At 42.1% G+C, this 19,298-nt stretch overlaps 1 protein-coding gene across 2 annotated transcripts in view; it reads left to right on the forward strand.

The window, feature by feature from the left end:
* The window catches only part of CADM2 (cell adhesion molecule 2), a 256,503-nt gene that overhangs the window by 39,629 nt on the left and 197,576 nt on the right, over positions 1 to 19,298 (forward strand). For both annotated transcript variants that reach the window (XM_066599143.1, XM_066599145.1), the window contains exon 4: positions 15,705 to 15,795. In XM_066599143.1, coding sequence (XP_066455240.1) covers positions 15,705 to 15,795 — 91 coding nt within the window. The remainder of the gene's footprint in view (positions 1 to 15,704; positions 15,796 to 19,298) is intronic.

Below are 19,298 nucleotides of genomic sequence, written 5' to 3' on the forward strand. Positions count from 1 at the left end.
CAGTGCCAAGAGGACTCCTTGCGGGGTGATGTTCTCCCATTGCTTTCAGTGGGACCGGCACTTCTGCAGTCCCATTGAAAGCAATGGGCTGCTGGTAAGCCCTGCAGGGATTTTCAGGGAAGGGCTTTAAATATAAGCCCTTCCCTGAAAATCATACCTAGATTGTTTTAAAAATAAAAAGAAATTATACTCTCCTCAGCTGTCGGGGCCCAGGCACGTCCAGCCTGTCTTCTCCCTGCATTGCGCTGAAGCTTTTTCAGCAAGTGAGGATTTAAAAACCCCGCCTGCTGAAAGAGCTGTATCTGATTGGCTGTGTGCTCAGCCAATTACAGGCAGCTCTCAGACATTCATTGAATGATAGCTGAGTGCTGCCTGTGATTGGTCACAGCACTCAGCCAATCACAGGCAGCATTTGGCCATTTTTAGAATTCAATAAAAGGCTTGTCCTGTTGTAAACTATCGATGACCTAAACTTAATACAGGACATCAATTGTAGATCTGCGAGGGTCTGCCAGCTGGGACACCCTCTGATCAACTATTTGCTGTGGTGCTCATGCGCTGAACTGAATTTTGCAGGAGGCGTAAAGCTTCTTTCACAATGCAATGGCCAGACTTTGTATTGCATACAGTGTTAACATTGAAGAAGAATGGGTACTTTGCCTTTAATAAGCCTGACCACTGCCGTGGGAACAGAGCTATAGAGCTATCTGCCATTGCTGACTGACTTAAGGCTTGATGAGTTAAAAAAAAAAGTTTTATTACTAATTAGAAAAAAATAAAAGGTAATAAAAGTAAAAAAAAAATTATAATGCAGACTCCAGCAGTAGCTCCTCCATCCACTGCTTCCAAGTTGTTGCGCGGCAGAACCACAGCTGAGCTGTCACCCCTCTCACTGATAGCACCCGGGGCTGGACGCCCTTCTCGCACCCACTTGGCTACGCAACTGCATCAACGTACAACAGTACCGACGTGATTTCCAGCCAGAGAGCCACGGCACCCTGTTTGGGAATCACTGTTCTATACTATGGATAGGTGACAAAGGTCTATTCTGGTACAACTCCTTTGAGATGGCATAAGTAACGTATATGATAAACATACTGTATATGAAAATCCTAATGTGAACAGCCACTTATTTTTATGGAGTGGACAGCCCTTTAAATCTGTTTTAAACAAAAACCCTTGCTTCATTTAAACTCTAACCATTTCCAAGCAAATAAAGTCTTGGGGTGCATTAAAAGAGGGACGATGGATGAGAACATTATCCTCCCACCATATAAGGCACTTGTCAGGCCTCACATCGAATACTGTGTACAGTTCTGGTCACCGGTGCTCAGGAAAGGTGTTGCAGTGCTTCAGGGGGTCCAAAGAAGGGCAACTAAATTAATAAATGGAATGAGAGGACTAGAATACCCGGAGAGGCATCAAAATTGGGATTATTCACCCCGAAAAAAAGACGGTTAAGGGGTGACCAAATAACTATGCATAAATACATTGGGGGACAATAGAAGGATCTCTCCCATGATCTGTTTATACCTAGGACTGTGACCATAAGAAGAGGGTATCCGCTACGTGTAAGAGCAGTGAGACTGTGGAACTCTCTGCCTGAGGACGTGGTGATGGCAAAATCCATAGAGGAGTTTAAGAGGGGACTAGACATCTTTCTAGAGCGCTATGATATTACAGCATATAGACATTAAATAACCAGCGAGGTTGTTGATTCGTGTCTTGGAGTCAGGAAGGAACTTTCAAAATGTTGATTCAGAGAAGGGCTAAATTGGCTTCTGCCTCATTGGTTTTTTTTTGTCTTCCTCTGGATCAACAACGGGGGGTGGAACCAGCTGAACTAGATGGACATTGTCTCCCTTCAGCCTAATTTTACTGTGTTACTATGTTACTAAGTTAGATACTTTTAAAAGGTGGGGAAAGAAGTGTAATGTCAGGGCGGGGGGAGGGGGGAGGGTTGGCACAAATCAATAGAAAATTTGGTTATATTGCTTTGTGCCAAAAGAGACACCAGAATTCTTGCACAACACCAGCAAAAAATGCACCCTTACGTGTTCAACAGTAGATCATAATCTTTTTAGACTAAACACACCAAATTAAAAAAAAATATTACGTTTTTTAGGCATGAATCAGTTTTTTTGCGTGTGATTGTAAAGCTTGTGACCGTGCGACACAACCAATTAGATATTTTCTGCTTTAAGTCTTCGTATTGATCAAAATGAGTTGACGGATCTTAAAAACGTTGACCGTTCGAAGTTCTGTACTTTGTAAATTTTTCATATTTTCTCGTCGCGGAGCGTTTTTTTTTTCCATGTAATCTCCATCTAAATTCTAACTGAGAGAAATAAAAAGCAGTATTTGCAGTAGGCACCGTAAAAGGACATATGGCTGATCAAGTGACAGCCTGAACATCTGGATTATGTGTCATTTTCAGCAAATACTTGATGAGAAAACTGAGCAACATATTTTCACGATCAGTCATTTAAAAAAATGAAGCACATTCAATAAGATGCAAAACAAACAGTTTTAGCGGGAGCCGCCTAAATCCTTTTCATACTTTCTTGCTTTTCTGTCAAAAACAAGTTGTAAAAAAATGCATTTATTTAAAGACAAACATGGATAATTACAATTTAATTTATGTTTAGCTTCTTGTTTAATTTCCCTTCGCTTTCAGCTTTAATGTTGAAGAAGCCACTTTTTCTCTCTACCGATATTTTCGACTTGTATTAATTAACTAACTAAATTAAAGTATATTTACAGTTATTTACTTAAAGGTTTTCGTGAAGATTTGCCTTAAGATGTTCTAGCAAAAGGCCATATTGGAATTAAAAAATTTAATTTTATCATGTTTTTATAGCTGAATTGTGCTTGACTGCATCGTTTAAAATAAAAGGGACCTGTAGGCTCGGCTCACAGTCAGACAAGCGTTTTTTACCCGCATGTATAGGTGCGGGGAAAAAAAAACGGCTCTATTAGAACCAATGCTTTCCAATGAAAGCGGTCACATGTCCGTTTTTTTGCAAGGGTTTTAAATTTGTGCCTGCAAAAAAATAGGACAGTGTTTTTCGATTCACGTAATCAAAGCGAATTGATGGAACTTTGACAATAGGAAATCCTACTGTCAAAGCCCTTAAATAAGCCCTAGCTGCTGGAAAAAAATAATAGAATAAGAAAATGATGAAGAACAGTGTCGGGGACCCGGGGAGAAGATGCAGTGGAGCCCCGATAACGCTTCTAGGTGATGCATTATTTTTTTTTTTTTGGCAGCATTTTTTTTTTTTTTGGGGTAGGGCTTATATTTCACGCTCCCCTGAAAATCCCTGCAGGGGTTCCCTGCATCCCATTGCAAGTAATGGGATAGCATCAGGCTCCTCTGCCACAGCTGTGACAGCTGTGGCAGGTAGAGATGAGCGAGCACAAAAATGCTCGGGTGCTCGTTAGTCGAGTCGAACTTTCAGTGATGCTCGAGAGTTCGTTTCGAGTAACGAACCCCATTGAAGTCAATGGGTGACTCGAGCATTTTTGTATATCGCCGATGCTCGCTAAGGTTTTCATTTGTGAAAATCTGCAAAACACAAGAAAGTGATGGAAACGAATAGGGCAGGCGAGGAGCTACATTTTGGGCTGCATCTCAAGTTCCCAGGTCCCACTATTAAGCCACAATAGCGGCAAGAGTGAGACCCCCCCCCCCCACACACACTGTCAGCGTAAAGATCGTTCTCCTCTGCCACAGCTGTAACAGCTGTGGAAGAGAAGAACGATGTTAGCCCATTGAATTCAATGGAGCCGGCAATGGCTCTATTGAAAGCAATGGGTTGCCGGCGTACGCGGGATGAATTGTCGGGAAGGGCTTAAATATATAAGCCCTTCCCTACAATTCATCCAGAAATGTGTAAAAATAAAAAAATATATATATACTTACCTGGTCCCGGCAGAACGATGTTAGCCCATTGAATTCAAAGGAGCCGGCAATACAGCCGACTCCATTGAAAGCAATGGGCTGCCGGCGATCGTGGGATGAATTGTCGGGAAGGGGTTAAATATATAAGCCCTTCCCTGCAATTCATCCAGAAATGTGTAAAAATAAAAAATATATATATACTTACCTGGTCCCGGCAGACGGAGTTCAGCGCGGCAGGCTGCAGTTCTCCTGAACTGCTCTGAACAGCTGTGAGTAGTATTCAGCAGCCGGGGATTTAAAATCCCCGCCTGCTGAATGAGATGCCTCTGATTGGTCACAGCCTGACCAATCAGAGGCATCCCTCACTCACACCCATTCATGAATTCATGAATGGGTGAGTGAGGGCTGCCTCTGATTGGCTCAGCGCAGCCTGCTGAATTCATGAATGGGTGTGAGTGAGGGATGCCTCTGATTGGTCAGGCTGTGACCAGAGGCATCTCATTCAGCAGGCGGGGATTTTAAATCCCCGGCTGCTGAATACTACTCACAGCTGTTTAGAGCAGTTCAGGAGAACTGCAGCCTGCCGCGCTAAACTCCGTCTGCCGGGACCAGGTAAGTATATATATATTTTTTATTTTTACACATTTCTGGATGAATTGCAGGAAAGGGCTTATATATTTAACCCCTTCCCGACAATTCATCCCGCGTACGCCGGCAGCCCATTGCTTTCAATAGAGCCGGCTGTATTGCCGGCTCCATTGAATTCAATGGTCAGTGCTCGTTTAATCGAGACGAGTACCGCGTGGTGCTCGTCTCGAGTAACGAGCATCTCGAGCACCCTAATACTCGAACGAGCATCAAGCTCGGACGAGTATGCTCGCTCATCTCTAGTGGCAGGGGATTCCTTCATCCCTACGGGGAGTCACCTCAGTGATGAGGGGACTCCCCATGGGGATGAAGGAATCCTCTGCTACAGCTGTCACGGCTGTGGCAGAGGAGCGCGATTTTCTCCCTATGTTTCAAATGGGTCCGTGCAGCTGCCGCCCGTCCCATTGACAACAAGGTAAAGCCTGTGGATGTGACAACTAAGGAATGACCTGCTGCAGCTGTCACAGCCGCAGCAGGGGATAGCGATCCTCTCCCAATGCTTTTAATGGGACTGCACTATATGTATGAATTTTACAATTGTGTGACCACAGAACAAGTGCGAATAAAAAACTATAACTATCCTTCCGTGTAAACAGAAGTTTGAGTGACTTCTGTTTCATGTAAATGGCAATAGGCGGGACACTCTGCCTCCATTCACTTGAATGACAAAATAGCCGCAATAAACCACTCATATGAAAGAGGCCTAAGTGTGATAACTTTCTGCAACAAGTAATCTTATCTTAGGCCATTAGAAAACTTTTGTTCTCTTATCTTAACACAACAAAACTCATTGAAAAGCAATCAAAACTGTAAACAAACTGTGACAGAGAAGTCATTAGAACATAAAAGTCAAGATGAATCCTGATAAATTTGTAATGGGAAAATAATTGTTACTCATTTTGCCTCTCAGTGGTTTTAAATTGGTGGCTGATTGGTGTATATTATTAAGTAAGGGCACATTCACATTTGCAGTGGAGGTTCCATTGAGGTTCCTTTTTCTGAGCCAAAATCTCTGATGAAGCCACACCTGTGGTGAAACACCTGGGGGGGGGGGGGGGGGGGGGGCTTAATTTTGATTCAGTGCCCTCTGCTACCAACCCTTATTTGCAGTAACATGCGTATGTCTATTTTCATGACCTACATAGCAGTGCATATGACAATAAGGGGACTCTGTGGGTTTTTAATATTTTTCTTATATGGTGTTTGAAAGGTTAATATAAGTCATATTTTGTTAGCCGATATATTTCGGAGGAAACCTAATTGGTTTGGTTTGCCCTTTGGGCATCTTGCTTTTTTACCATTCAGAGGCTTGGCACTGATTCCAGATGAAATGTCAGGTCCATTAGGTGCTTTTCAGCTCTGGCATGTGTTGAATCTGGTGGTACCAATTGCCATATTTGACCCGACATAATTGAATTCTCACAAAGGATGGGGAAGGGCTAAAGGACATGTGGCACATCATAAACGGAAATGAAGCAGAGAGCTGTAGTAAACAGATAAGGAAGGGCAGGGGTCTAACCTTGATCTTACAGTGGCCGAACCTGCTTAAATGTGGAGCACCCAACCTGAAAATAATGACCCTGCAACAGGAACCTGGTTACACCCTTACATGTCCCTAGATAAGAAATGGAAGTGAAGAACAACTCCAGGAATACACTGGACAGGGCAGACCTAACAGAACTCAAAACACACTTGACAACAGCACAAAAAGAAGGGGGAAGTACTATGAGAAGGGAATACAAACCAACCAATAAAGGTTACAACAATACTCTGACCACATCTAAAACTGGCAAACCCCATAAAACACTATGCTTAACCAGGAATACACCAAAATAACCAGTGTCCTCTGACAGGAGGAGCTGGAATAAGCAGCACTTAACAGACACTGGTAGGCTAGCTGGGCTGTCATTCTACCTAATTAGCCTATCAGAGTAACACAGAAGGGATGTTATCGCTTTGTTGTCCGGCACCAAATGACAACATGTATGCCTACCATGTGTTTGGTGCTGACACCACAACATCACACTAGACCCACATACACCTGGAGACCTCTGCCAAGGCCACCATGACACCAACATGTTCCTTGGGCTTAGCCGAACAACGGAAATTACCTGCCATCCTAGCGCAGATGTGAAGTGGGACTTAGAAAATTTGTAGTGCTTTTAAACTTATCTCTAATATTTCTGATGAGTTCCTCTTTAGTTATTGAATGCTATGGAGAATATAAACTGCTTAAAATAATTCACTTGATTATTCATGCAAATGACGGGAAAAAAAATAAAGATTTTGCCTTCCGGGACTATCTGCTCTGATTCTTTCTAGTGACTAAACAATTAAGGAGGCATTATCATTCTGAATGCTGTATGTAGAGCTTTATAACCCTGCAGTATCACTCCAAGATGGCTGTAAATGTTCTTCAATTACGACTTTCAATGGAAGCGTCACTGCAGTATGAGCAGTTTCTATGAAGAAGTGCATTCATATACAAACACGGAGACAGAACATCTACATTTACAGTTGTGACACTTACAATTATGCCGCGGCAATGATCTCTATTGTTAAGTCTTAATTAAGACATAAAAAGAAAAAACTGTTTCTGTGGTATGAAATGCATTTATGATATTGGTGTATATGCCTTGACTGGATCCATAAGGGGCCATTTTCATTCTCGACAATGGCCTCTCATAACATCCTGCCACCATTTTTCCACTTAGAGTACTGTCTCATCCACATTGCAGAGCCAGGTCAGTGGAGTCTGTATGGACCCACAACTGGTAGAGGGAAGCTTCAAAGGAAGAATATCTCCATAATATGTGACATCTGTAGGATTAGTCACTTCTCAGGATTGCTATATTTCTATGTAAGATGGTTGGCAGATACACAGGAATTCAGTCCAACCAGGGATTCTTTTCAATCTGGCTGCAGGCAGCTTAATTGCTTCTTTATAGTGACTATTTGTCACAGTGCACAAAAAAAAGTCCTGGACATCTGGCCTCTTACTGAGTGTGCATTCACATGAGCGTGTGCGTGTGCCGTACATAGGGGCACACAAAACCGCGCACCCATGCACATGCACAAACACACGTGAATGCAGATCCGTGCCCATTTAATTCAATTAATGGCCAGGTGCTGCCTCTGATTGGCTGAGTGCTGTGACCAATCACAATCAGCACTCAGCTATTATTCAATGAATGGCTGAGAGCTGCATGTGATTGGCTGAGCACTCAGCCAATCAGATACAGCCCTTTCAGCAGGCGGGGATTTTAAACTCCCGCCTGCTGAAAGTGCTTCAGAGCAGTGCAGGGAGAAGACAGGCTAAACACGCCTGAACCCTGGCAGCTGAGGAAAGCTGAGTATAATTTTTTGTTATTTTTAACACATTCTAGGGATGATTTTCAGGGAAGGGCTTATTTTAAAGCCCTTCCCCCAAAAATCCCTGCAGGGCTTGCCAGTAGCCCATTGCTTTCAATGGGATTGCCAAAGCGCCGGTCCCATTGAAAGCAATGGGAGAACATCGTGATCCTCTGCCACAGGTGTCACAGCTGTCACAGCTATGACAGCTGTGGCAGGGGATTCTTTACTCCCCACGGAGAGTCTCTTTGGCACTGATCAGTGTGACAGGGGACACACTTTTTTCAGTGACAAGGGGACTCACCACTGGGGAATATTGACGCGCACCACAGACCTATGGTGCACGCACGTCCTATGTTTTGCAGGTACGTGCGTTTGCATGCCTGTAAAACACGGACATGTGAACACACCATAGGAAACCAATGGTCCTAATAGGTGCATGGTTTTGTGCGCACCTATGTACGCACATAAACAGGCTCATGTAAATCCACCATAAACATTAGCAATGGTGCTTTCTAACTGTAAGGCTTAGCACTCAAAGCCTCACCCACTATACCCAAGAACAGGGTGCATCTCTTACCCTTTCATGCGATATGGCTCCCATTGGCCTGTTGCATCCACTAGACTGGGAGCCACAATTGAGGGTCTCACAACTCTTTTTAACAAACCCTCTCAGGGGGTGCATAACACTAGTCAACAGCATTTTGTTTCTGGTGTGTGATACATCAATCCCTAGGGATTTTTGGGTGTAGAATTTGAATTTGTCTTTGGAAATGATGTATCATGTAAGGTTTTCATATATTTTTGATGTTTTTAAAAAAAATTAAAACTTGGTTGTGTTTATGCTCTCCTTCTCTGGTAAATTACATATAATAAATCAACTCAAGTGACTGAAGTAAAATCTTTATTTGGATGTAATACACAGTGGACAAAGTTGTAAAAATGGTTGCTAGATGGCAGAACAATGTAGTTGTGTGGGAAGGGTCCTGGCTAGAGATGAGCGAGTATACTCGCTAAGGCACATTACTCGAGCGAGTAGTGCCTTAGCCGAGTATCTCCCCACTCGTCTCTAAAGTTTCGGGGGCCGGCGCCGGTGACAGGTGAGTTGCGGCGGGGAGCGGGGGGGGGAAGAGAGGGATCTTCCCTCCGTTCCTCCTCGCTCTCCCCGCCCCCCGCCAGCCTGCTGTTTAGAACCTGCTGTAACCTGCAAGAAGCGCTGCTCTTCATTGTTACCTCAATGTATCAGGATTTTTTGAGTTTCCGTTACTTCATTTGTGTTTATCTGTGTTGTTTATGTTTCCTGTGTGAGCTATAGAAACATTCTGACACATAAGAGTTAGGCCTAATGCACACAACCGGATTTCCGACGCGTTTTAGGCGGAGGAAATCCGGGGTGTTTCACTACAGCTATTAGGTTCTATTGTAGTCAATGGAAGCCGCCCGTCACGCTATATTTCCACTGTAGCACAGCGAAAGTATAGCGTGAATAGGCGCCGCGCTCCCCTGTGGCCGCATCATATGACGCTGCCGACGGGTCATGTGACACCGCTGGCGTGTCATATGACACTGCCGGGGCGTCATGTGGGACTTTGCGCGGCTGATCCGGAGGTAAGTCTGGGGTCTTCGGCGGGGGGCGCCGTGATGGACTCCGCTGCAGTATTCCGCTTGCGGAGCCCGTTATGGCCGTGTTCATAAGGCCTTATAGTTGGTACTATGGTAACCGATAAACGTCGTTGTTCTGTAAACCTGACATTTTTTGTTATGTGGAAAATTCACTCCAAAAACCCAAAGAAAGCCAATAAGTGATTTAGATAAGAATGTTTATAAACTGTATTTTGATTGTGATCTCTGGGAACTTTGCACCTCATATTGCATGCATAACCTGCATAACTACTCTAACTGAATGGATTAAGGGAAAGCACCAAGCCACACCGTTTGCTGTTCTAATGGTTTGGTGTGAGCCAGCTAATCATGCAGATTGTTATTTTTGCCTCCCAAATATTGCAGGACAGTCTAGTAAAATGCAGCCTTTAGTCTATGCGGTGAATATGAGAGAAACATATGAAAGCATGGCTTTGATACTAGAGAGAATCAAATATAACGATCATGAGGGACAGATATGCTGTGATTTCAAAGTTGTGGCACAACTTACAGGTTTACAGGGTGGGTTCACAAAATACTGCTGTTTTTATGCTTATGGGACAGCCGAGACACCAATAACCACTAGTAAGTCAGAGAATGGCCTGTGAGGAAATCATATATACCTGGAAAAGAAAATGTGAAGAATACTCCATTTGCCTCTGCTTCATATAAAGTTTGGGCCTGATGAAGAACTTTGTAAAAGCTCTTGATAAAGAAGGTCAGGCATTGAATCATTAAAAAAAATGTTTCCCAGATTGATCAATGGAAAGCTAAAAGAGGGCATATTTATTGAACCACAGATCAGAAAATTACTGAAAGACCCAACCTTCGATACTAAACTCACAATTCTCGAATTAGCCGCTTGGTTCATTTTTCAAAGCGAGTGTGCATGGCTTTTTGGGCAACAGAAAAGACAATAACTATATATTCATAGTGAGTGATCTATTGGCCAGCTAGAAGAACATGGGGTGTAGAATGTCTTTAAAATGCAATTTTCCATTCACACGTTGATTTCTTCCTAGAAAATATAGGTGCCTTCAGTGATGAGCAGGGTGAACGCTTTCACCAAGATATCCTTAGTATGCAGCATCATTATCAAGGACACTGCAGCCCTTTGATGATGGGGGATTACTGTTAGTTTCTGGTTAGGGAGACTAATGAGATATACATAGTAACATAGTATGTTAGGCTGAAGGGAGACAACGTCCATCTAGTTCAGCCTGTTTCCACTCCCCGATTGTTGATCCAGAGGAAGGCAAAAAAAATGCCCAATGGGGCAGAAGCCAATTAGCCCTTTTGGGAGAAAAAAAATTCCTTCCCGACTCCATAAAGAGAGTCAGAATAATTCCTGGATCAACGTTTGAAAATTCCTACCTGACTCCAAGACCCGGATCAACAACCCAGCTGGTTATTTAATGTTTATATTCTGTAATATCATAGCACTCAGGAAAGGCATCTATTCCGCTCTTAAACTCCTCTATGGATTTTGCCATCACCACGTCCTCAGGCAGAGAGTTCCACAGTCTTACAGCTCTTACAGTAAAGAACCCCTACTGTGTTGGTGATAAAACCTTCTTTCCTCTAGACGTAGAGGATGCCCTCTTATTACTGTCACAGTCCTGGGTATAAACAGATCATGGGAGAGATCCTTGTATTGTCCCCTAATGTATTTATACATAGTTATTTGGTCGCCCCTTAAGCCTCTTTCTTCCAGGGTAAATAATCCCAATTTTGATAGCCTTTCTGTTTATTCCTGTCCTACCATTCCATTTATTAATTTAGCTGCGCTTCTTCCCCTCAAGCACTGTAACATCCTTCCTGAGCACCATGTCCAGAACTGTACACAGTATTCCATGTGAGGCCTGATGAGTGCCTTATATAGTAGAAGAATTATGTTCTCAACCCCCCCCCCCCCCCCCCCACCTATACCTCTTTGTGGTCCTTGGTATTTGGATAGTAAACCCGGTTGAAGGTCTAATTACAATTTTGGCCATCACCTTCATTCCCTTGTGGTTGGTCGAAAGTTACAATGCACTACCTCATTGAAACATTTTCACAGTGAAGAACAGTTCTTGGAAACCTTGGAGGCATTGCAGTCTATATTTCTCTAAAATAGACAGTATTTAGTAATATGATATGGAAGAGTATATCTATCCATTCATCCACCTATTATACATACAGTATATAATACCATATGTATAACTGAATGGCGACTTTATTGGAGACATCAGCCTTTCAAAAGTGAAGCTTCCCTGTATGGGAATTAGACCCGTGATCTCTGATTGAACATAAAATCTAGTTTTTCTTGGACCAGTTTCAGTGTGAATCTACACTAGAATGGGTAAATCCAACGATCTGAGCGAATTCAAATTTGGCCTGGTGATTAGTGATAGAATTTCACTGCCAACATTGTGGGCTTTTCTCATGCAGTAGTATAGAGAGTATACCAAGAATGGTGTGATCAAGGTAAAGCATCCAGCAAAAGAGAATCCTGTTGACGGAAACAACTCTTCACTGAAAGGGGTCAGAGGAGGATGTCAGGAATCGCTCTGATGAACAGGTGCTGCACAGTCAAGAGCTGAATACAACGCTGCTGCTCCAAATAACTAGTTAAAACGTACAGCTCATCATTCTTAAGCACAAATTAGGTATGACAACAAACAACCAGTTCCAGAGCCTTTGTGCCTTAGAAACTCCCCTAAAATCGCTGAACGATATCATTTTAACCAAACAAAAAGCAAACGGCCGAACGATAGATTTTTAGCCGACTGAAAGACACTACAATGAGCGAATCGTTAAGGAAAACTGAATGACGGGCTCAAGATAGACCCAACAATTATCGCTTTAACGATGACTTTTAAGCAAAATTTTGAGAAATAATCATTATGTCTAAACCAGCCTTAAGAGAAACAGAAAAACGATACTCTAATAGGCAAAAAAAAGCACAAAAATGGTGTCACTGAGTAGTGAAAAAGCATTGCCTGGTTGGATAAACCTAGATTTTTGATGAAAGGGTAAGAATTTGGCACACGCATCATGAATCAATGACCCTTTCCTGCCAGGCCGGTGGAGGTGGAGTAATGGAATGAGGAACGTTTCCTTGGGCACCGTAAGTTCCCTGATACCCGTGGGCAGCACAGTGAATTGCTGCAGTTCTGCTGCAGGGCAAAAGAGGTCCAACATGTTACTAGATGGGGTCTCTAATAAAAATGGCCCTTCAGTGTACATATACTTGTTTAAATTTCTGCCAAAGGGGTCACTTGTATAGCAAAGAAATACTTTTCTTGCTATTTTACTAGCGTAGAGTTCAGTTCCGGCAAGCTTGATTAAGTGATGCGGGGGGGGCTCCACTTCATAGCTTACCACCTGGATCCACTTACCCTTGTTAGTGCATGAAAAATATAGACTCAGCAGGAAACATTCAAACTGTTTTAGAGGAAGAAATTTAATATATTCTCCAAGTAAGTAGTGATAAGTGTTTTGGAACAGTGCGCTGTCCATCGCCGTCTCCAGAACTCCAAGTACACAAATCAGCTGAATAACATTATAGCAGGCGGAATTTTTTATTTAGAGGAAAAAAAACAGAGTGAAGCTCCAATAATTTGTGTTTTCCTTTATGTAGTACAGCGGCACTTAGATCTAATCTATCCTTATTAGGTAGGAAACTACAGATTGTAATAACTCACATGCATTTTAGTTCCGTGCTCAGAATAGCAAGAAATTGTAAATTGAATATTATTAGTATATAACTAAAATACTGAGATTTACAGATGTCGTAGAGCTGAGATGGTGAGACGCAGAAGAGCTCTGGCTGGATGTGTGTCGTGGACCATAGATCGGGCAACTTTTTGAAAAGATCATTTCTAGAGATGAGCGAGCGTACTCGTTTAGGGCGATTTCACAATCGAGCACCGCTTTTTTCGAGTAACTGACTACTCGGACGAAAAAGATTTAGGAGGGGGCGGGGGGCGGCATGGTGGAGCGGGGGTAGCAGTGGGGAACAGACGGGAGCTCTCTCCCTCTCCCCCCCCCCCTCTGCAACCCCCCGCTCACCCCCGGTGCCCCCCGAATCTTTTCGCCCGAGTAGTCAGTTACTCGAAAAAAGCGGTACTCGAGTGCAAAATCGCCCTAAACGAGTACGTTCGCTCATCTCTAATCATTTCGTCCGGTTCTCCAAAATTCAGCAAAAAGTTTGGTTTGAATCTAAACTTCTCCGACACCCCTAAAATTTGCGGACATTGGAAGAAAGTGTGCAATGGAGAGTATCCAATGTCATCAGGATTGAAGGAGCCCCTCGAAACATTGACCTATAGAAATAAACACTACTTTTGTTCTTGCTCAGGTCTCTGATTACTTTTGGCAGGATAGTATAGGAGTACTCAGTTCCATCTTTATGAATTTAATGCTTATGAAGGAGTAGGCAAACAATGTTCCTGCCTTATGGTTGGGCAAATGGCATATTGTGCTTAGAAGAAAGGGAGTCCTATAGCGAAAATCAAACTAGACCCTACATTAGGGTCTTTTTCTTCTTTGTGAGCCTCAGTCAACTTTGAGTGATGTTTTAGAACCCTATGTATCTTAAAAATGGAGAAGAGAAGTTTTTGGCTAGGGCTACATGTAAACTTTGGGTGGGTCACATCTCATGGCACAAAGATCTGACTATCGCTCTGCGACACCATGACCTATCGGAGATGAATGTGGTCACATTGCATCTTTCAAGTTACTGCAACCAGTCAATTACAAGAAATCCAAGCCTGAAGGATTTCTTGTGATTATCAGGTCACAGTCACTTCAACATGCAGCTTACAAAGTCACCACATTTGCTAAGACTTAGTTCACGTTAGCATTTTTTTTTGGTAGATCCTTGTGCAAAAAATGGCGCTGTACTCAGCCCAATCAATGAAAAGAGAATATATCGATGGAAAGCAATTTATATTTAAGAAAAATTTTCGTTTACATATAATTAATGTTTTTCTTTTTAACAATAGAAAACATTAAAAAGCTATAGAAAATCGGTATCTCCGTAATTGTATATGAACTAAGTTCATATGTCATTTTTCCTGCACTGTTAACAGTATGAAAACTAACCCCCCCCCCCCCCAAAATAGCGCAATTGCATGTTTTTCATTTCTTTCTTCTTAAATATTTTTTAAAGTTTTCTCCAATACATTATTTGGCACTGTAAATGGTACCATTAAAAAATACAACTCATGCCACAAAAAAACAAGCCCTCATACGTCTGTGTGAATTGAAAAAATGATGGCTTTCGAAAGGCGGGGATGAAAAATCGAAAATAAAAGAATGAGAAATCTCTGGTCCTATAGTAGGTAATATTTCAGTGTGATTATTCCATCCGTATTGGGGCTGTGCGGTGGTTAGGAAATATCTGTAATAATAATGCAATGCCAGTACATGTGTCTAAGGCTGGATTCATACGACCGTATATAGGCTGGGTTTTCACGCCCAGCCGATATACGTCGTCTCTCTCTGCAGGGGGAGGAGGCTGGAAGAGCCAGGAACAGTGCTCTGAGCTCCCGCCCCTTCTCTGCCTCCTTTCCGCCTCTCTGCACTATTTGCAATGGGAAGAGGTGGGCCAGGGCCGGGCTAATTCTCGGAACTCAGTCCCGCCCCCGTCCCGCCTCCTTTCATTGCAAATAGTGCAGAGGGGCGGAGAGGGGGTGGAGAGGAGGCAGAAGCTCAGTTCCTGCTCCTGGCTCTTCCATCCTCCCCCCCCCCCTTCCTGCAGATGAGGACACCGTATATCGGCTCGGCGTGAAAACCGAGCCAATATACGGTCATCTGAATCCACCCTTAAGCTGCAACTCACATAACGAGCCACAGCAAGGGGACACAAGCCACATGTATCTTTCGAGCCACTGCCCTACATTATGTTCTACCCAGGACAGAATGGCGTGATGTTTCTTTAGAATGGGTCAAGTTACTGTACATGATGCATTTAGCGTCAGCCATGGCTGTGACAAAGGTACATCAAAAATAGACTAAACTATGAATTTGATACCACCATTACTATTATTTTGTATTTTCATCATTGGAGTCTGTGTAAACAAATAATTTCTAAAAAAAAATATATATATATATAAAAATATATATATTTTGTTACAAAGTTGCTAAATGTTTTCTGTACTTTTCTCCTTTGCAGATACTCCTACTGTTAAGATTCTGCCATCCACTCCTCTTCCACAAGAAGGCCAGCAACTCATCTTAACATGTGAATCTAAGGGAAAACCTCTGTAAGTTTATTTATATTTATGCAAATGTATGCAATATATGGATGAAAATTAATGAAAATTCCAGGAGAAATTGTCTTAAAAACATCAGAAAATGTAAAATTGCAAGACAAGACAAAAGAATCAGCTTTTTTTTTTCTTAAAAAAAGCCCCACTTTTGCCTGCTATTGCAACTCAACCTCGTTGATTCAAGAGAATGCTGCAGTACCTGAAACATCCTAATAGTATGGGATGCATTTAGGGGAAGTTTTATAATACCTAGAACAACCCTCCCCCTGAGAGGTTCGGGGGGAAAAAATCCAGTTACATGCTGATATTCTTGTAAAACTGCTTATGAATTTATCAATGAGGCCTGTTAACCCCCCTAAAACAGTGGGCTGCCCCTACTGTGACTATGACTTTCACTATGGAAGTGGGGGATTGTGAGCTCTTCATAAAAAAAATCTGATGCGCTAGGGATGCAACCGCAGTCAGAATTGTCTTCCTTTGAGGATTACTGGGCTTCAGATACTTTCTATCTTGGATGCAGGTCCGCAGGGGCAGAAAACTAGTGCAGGTGTAGAGTCGAGTGGGCAGGCCTTGTCTACTGAATCAGCCCAGCACTGGGTTGTAGGTTCCTCAGGAAGCACACCCTCCATCAGGTAATGCATGGGATCTTCGGGAACCAGGTATCGCAAAGCCAATGCCTGGTCATGGGCCTTACTGGGTTTTTTATTGTGCAAAAGTGGAAAAAACAAAAAATATAGATTATTTAGGTATTGTAATCATACCAACCTGCAAAAACGTATCATGATATTCATGCTGCATGATTAATTGCTGTAAAATCTAAAAATAAAAAAAGAGCAGAATTTTTGTGGTTTTCTCCCTGTTCTCCAAAAAAATGAAAGCTATTCAATACATTATATGAACCCCAAACCATTGTGTCAAAACTACAACTCATCATGCAAAAAAACATGCCCTAATATCGCCATGTTGATGGGAAAAGTACAAAAATTATGGCTTTTCAAAAGTGGATATGAAAATCCCCCCAAAATCTTTGGACGTGTTAACATATTATTAGGCTTTGTGCTCAATTGGAAAACTGCAGTATTTTATGAATTTTTTTAAAACAAAAGTTGTGAAAATTCAGGAAAAAAACCCCACCAAAAATTCTTTAAAAATCCACTAAACATAAAAACCTGACACATCCCCTTTAAGGAGTTCCTTTTGAAATAGTGGAATATGACTCGTGTGTGAGATCAGTCTTTTAGTTTAAGATGGGAAAACTCTATTAATACTTCCTAATGTTTTATTTTTTTTTCCTTTGAACGTTTCCATCTAGAATTCTAAGAGATTTGAGCGACATCTGGGAAATTAAGCTCTGACTGTCATGTTTCTACTCCGTTGTACAAAATGTGTGTAATTGCCCTTCCTCTAGGATGTTTTTAGAGGCAATTCAGGAAAATGTTGACATTTCACTTATTTTGAAATATTAATGCAACTTTTTCGTAATTATGTTCAGCCTCTGAGGCTTAACTTCTGATTAAGAGCAAATTTAAAAGGTTGGTCCCAATTGATATATGTTTTAATGCAGATTTAAAATAATTAGATTTTGACAGAGGCGACGGAATACAAATCAGCAACAGAATAAACCGTATCGCAGTTTGAGGAAGCCTGAGCGGCGAATGAGGATTCCTGTACAAGCAGAAAAAAAAGATCTGAAAAACAGAAATTTATTCTGACAGTTAAAAAAAAAAATAATTGCCTCTGTTCTGGCGACGCCATGCGCCTTACTGCTACCTTCAAATTACTATTTCTTTTCTTACAGAAAAACTTGTGCCTATGCAATTGTACTGTCATGTTAGAATTGTCTTTGCTCCACCATCTAATTATAGGAATTACTGTACATAACAAAATGCATACGGCTATAGGCAAATGTAGGAGAATAAATGTTACGTGATGGAAAGATAAACTACTCACTACTGGCCTAAACTGTGTAATATAGCGGTAATATATATTGTATCACAATAACAGAGCTTGTAAGGTGAAAACGTCCTCTGACCGACCAGTTCAGCCTATTATCCTGCTATGTCGATACAGGCAGCAAAAAAAACATGGGGTAGAAGCCAATTTTACTCATCATAGGGAAAAAAATTGTTCCCGACACCAAATCTGCCAGTCAGAATAAATTCCTGCATCACCGACCCTTCTGATGACTATAACATGCAATATCATTAAGCTTCCCTCTTGAACTTTTTTACTGAGTTCACCACCACAACGTCCTCAGGGAGAGATCTATAGTCTCATTGCTCTTACAGTAAAGAACCCCCTTCTTTGTCGGTGTAGAAACCTTTTTTTTCCTCTAGAGGGCGCCTCCTTGTTACAGTCACAGTCCTGGGTATAAATAGATGTTGGGAGAGATCTATATATATAACTGCATGAATATAGTTATTTTTATAACCTCTCTAGGTATTGTAGTCCACCCATTCCATTTATTGATTTGGTTGCTCGGCAAACCAAGGGACTTTGCCTTACCTACTCAAGAAGGACATATGAGAGCCTGAGTAGGTAAAGTAAAGTCCCCTGGTTTGCCATTGCCTTCCAAGTCATCTTTTTACCCTCCAGCAAGCTGGGTACTTATTTTAGTGACCTCAGAAGGATGGAAGGCAGAATAAACTTGAGCCGGCTACCTGAACCATGCAGGGATTTAACCTGCAACCTTTAGGTTGTAAATGAGAGTTTAGTACTGCATTTATGCTACCTTAACACTCTATGCCACATGAGGCATTCTTTAGTGCTCAAGACTGTGCACTATGTTTTTTTGGCAGTGACTTACAAAAGGGGAAGAACAATGTTTGCTTTGCATTGCATGGTCCTATGTCCTTGGTAACAGCTGTCTGACACTGGTTGCTCCAGTTAAGTCTACAATTAGCTAAAGTTCCCAAGTCCCTTTCCAATCATGTGTGACCATGTACAATACTGAGCATGTGTAACCATGTACAAGACTGAGCATGTGTGACCATATAGAAGACTGAGCATGTATGACCATGTACAAGACCGAGCATGTGTGACCACGTACAAGACTGAGCATGTGTGACTGTATAGAAAGCTGAGCATATGTGACTGTGTACAAGACTGAGCATGTGTGACCATGTATAAGACTGAGTATGTGTGACCATGTACAAGACTGAGTATGTGTGACCATGTACAAGACCGAGCATGTGTAACCGTATAGAAAGCTGAGCATGTGTGACAGTGTATAAGACTGAGCATGTGTGACCATGTATAAGACTGAGCATGTGTGACCATGTATAAGACTGAGCATGTGTGACCATGTATAAGACTGAGCATGTGTGTCCATGTACAAGACTGAGCATGTGTGACCATGTACAAGACTGAGCATGTGTGACCATGTACAAGACTGAGCATGTGTGACTGTATACAAGACTGAGCATGTGTGACAGTTTACAAGACGAATGATGTGTGACCATGTGCAACACTGAGCATGTGTATTCCAGTATAGGACT

Source organism: Eleutherodactylus coqui, chromosome 4, assembly GCF_035609145.1.
Source record: "Eleutherodactylus coqui strain aEleCoq1 chromosome 4, aEleCoq1.hap1, whole genome shotgun sequence".
In the NCBI taxonomy this organism is placed as follows: Eukaryota; Metazoa; Chordata; class Amphibia; order Anura; family Eleutherodactylidae; genus Eleutherodactylus; species Eleutherodactylus coqui.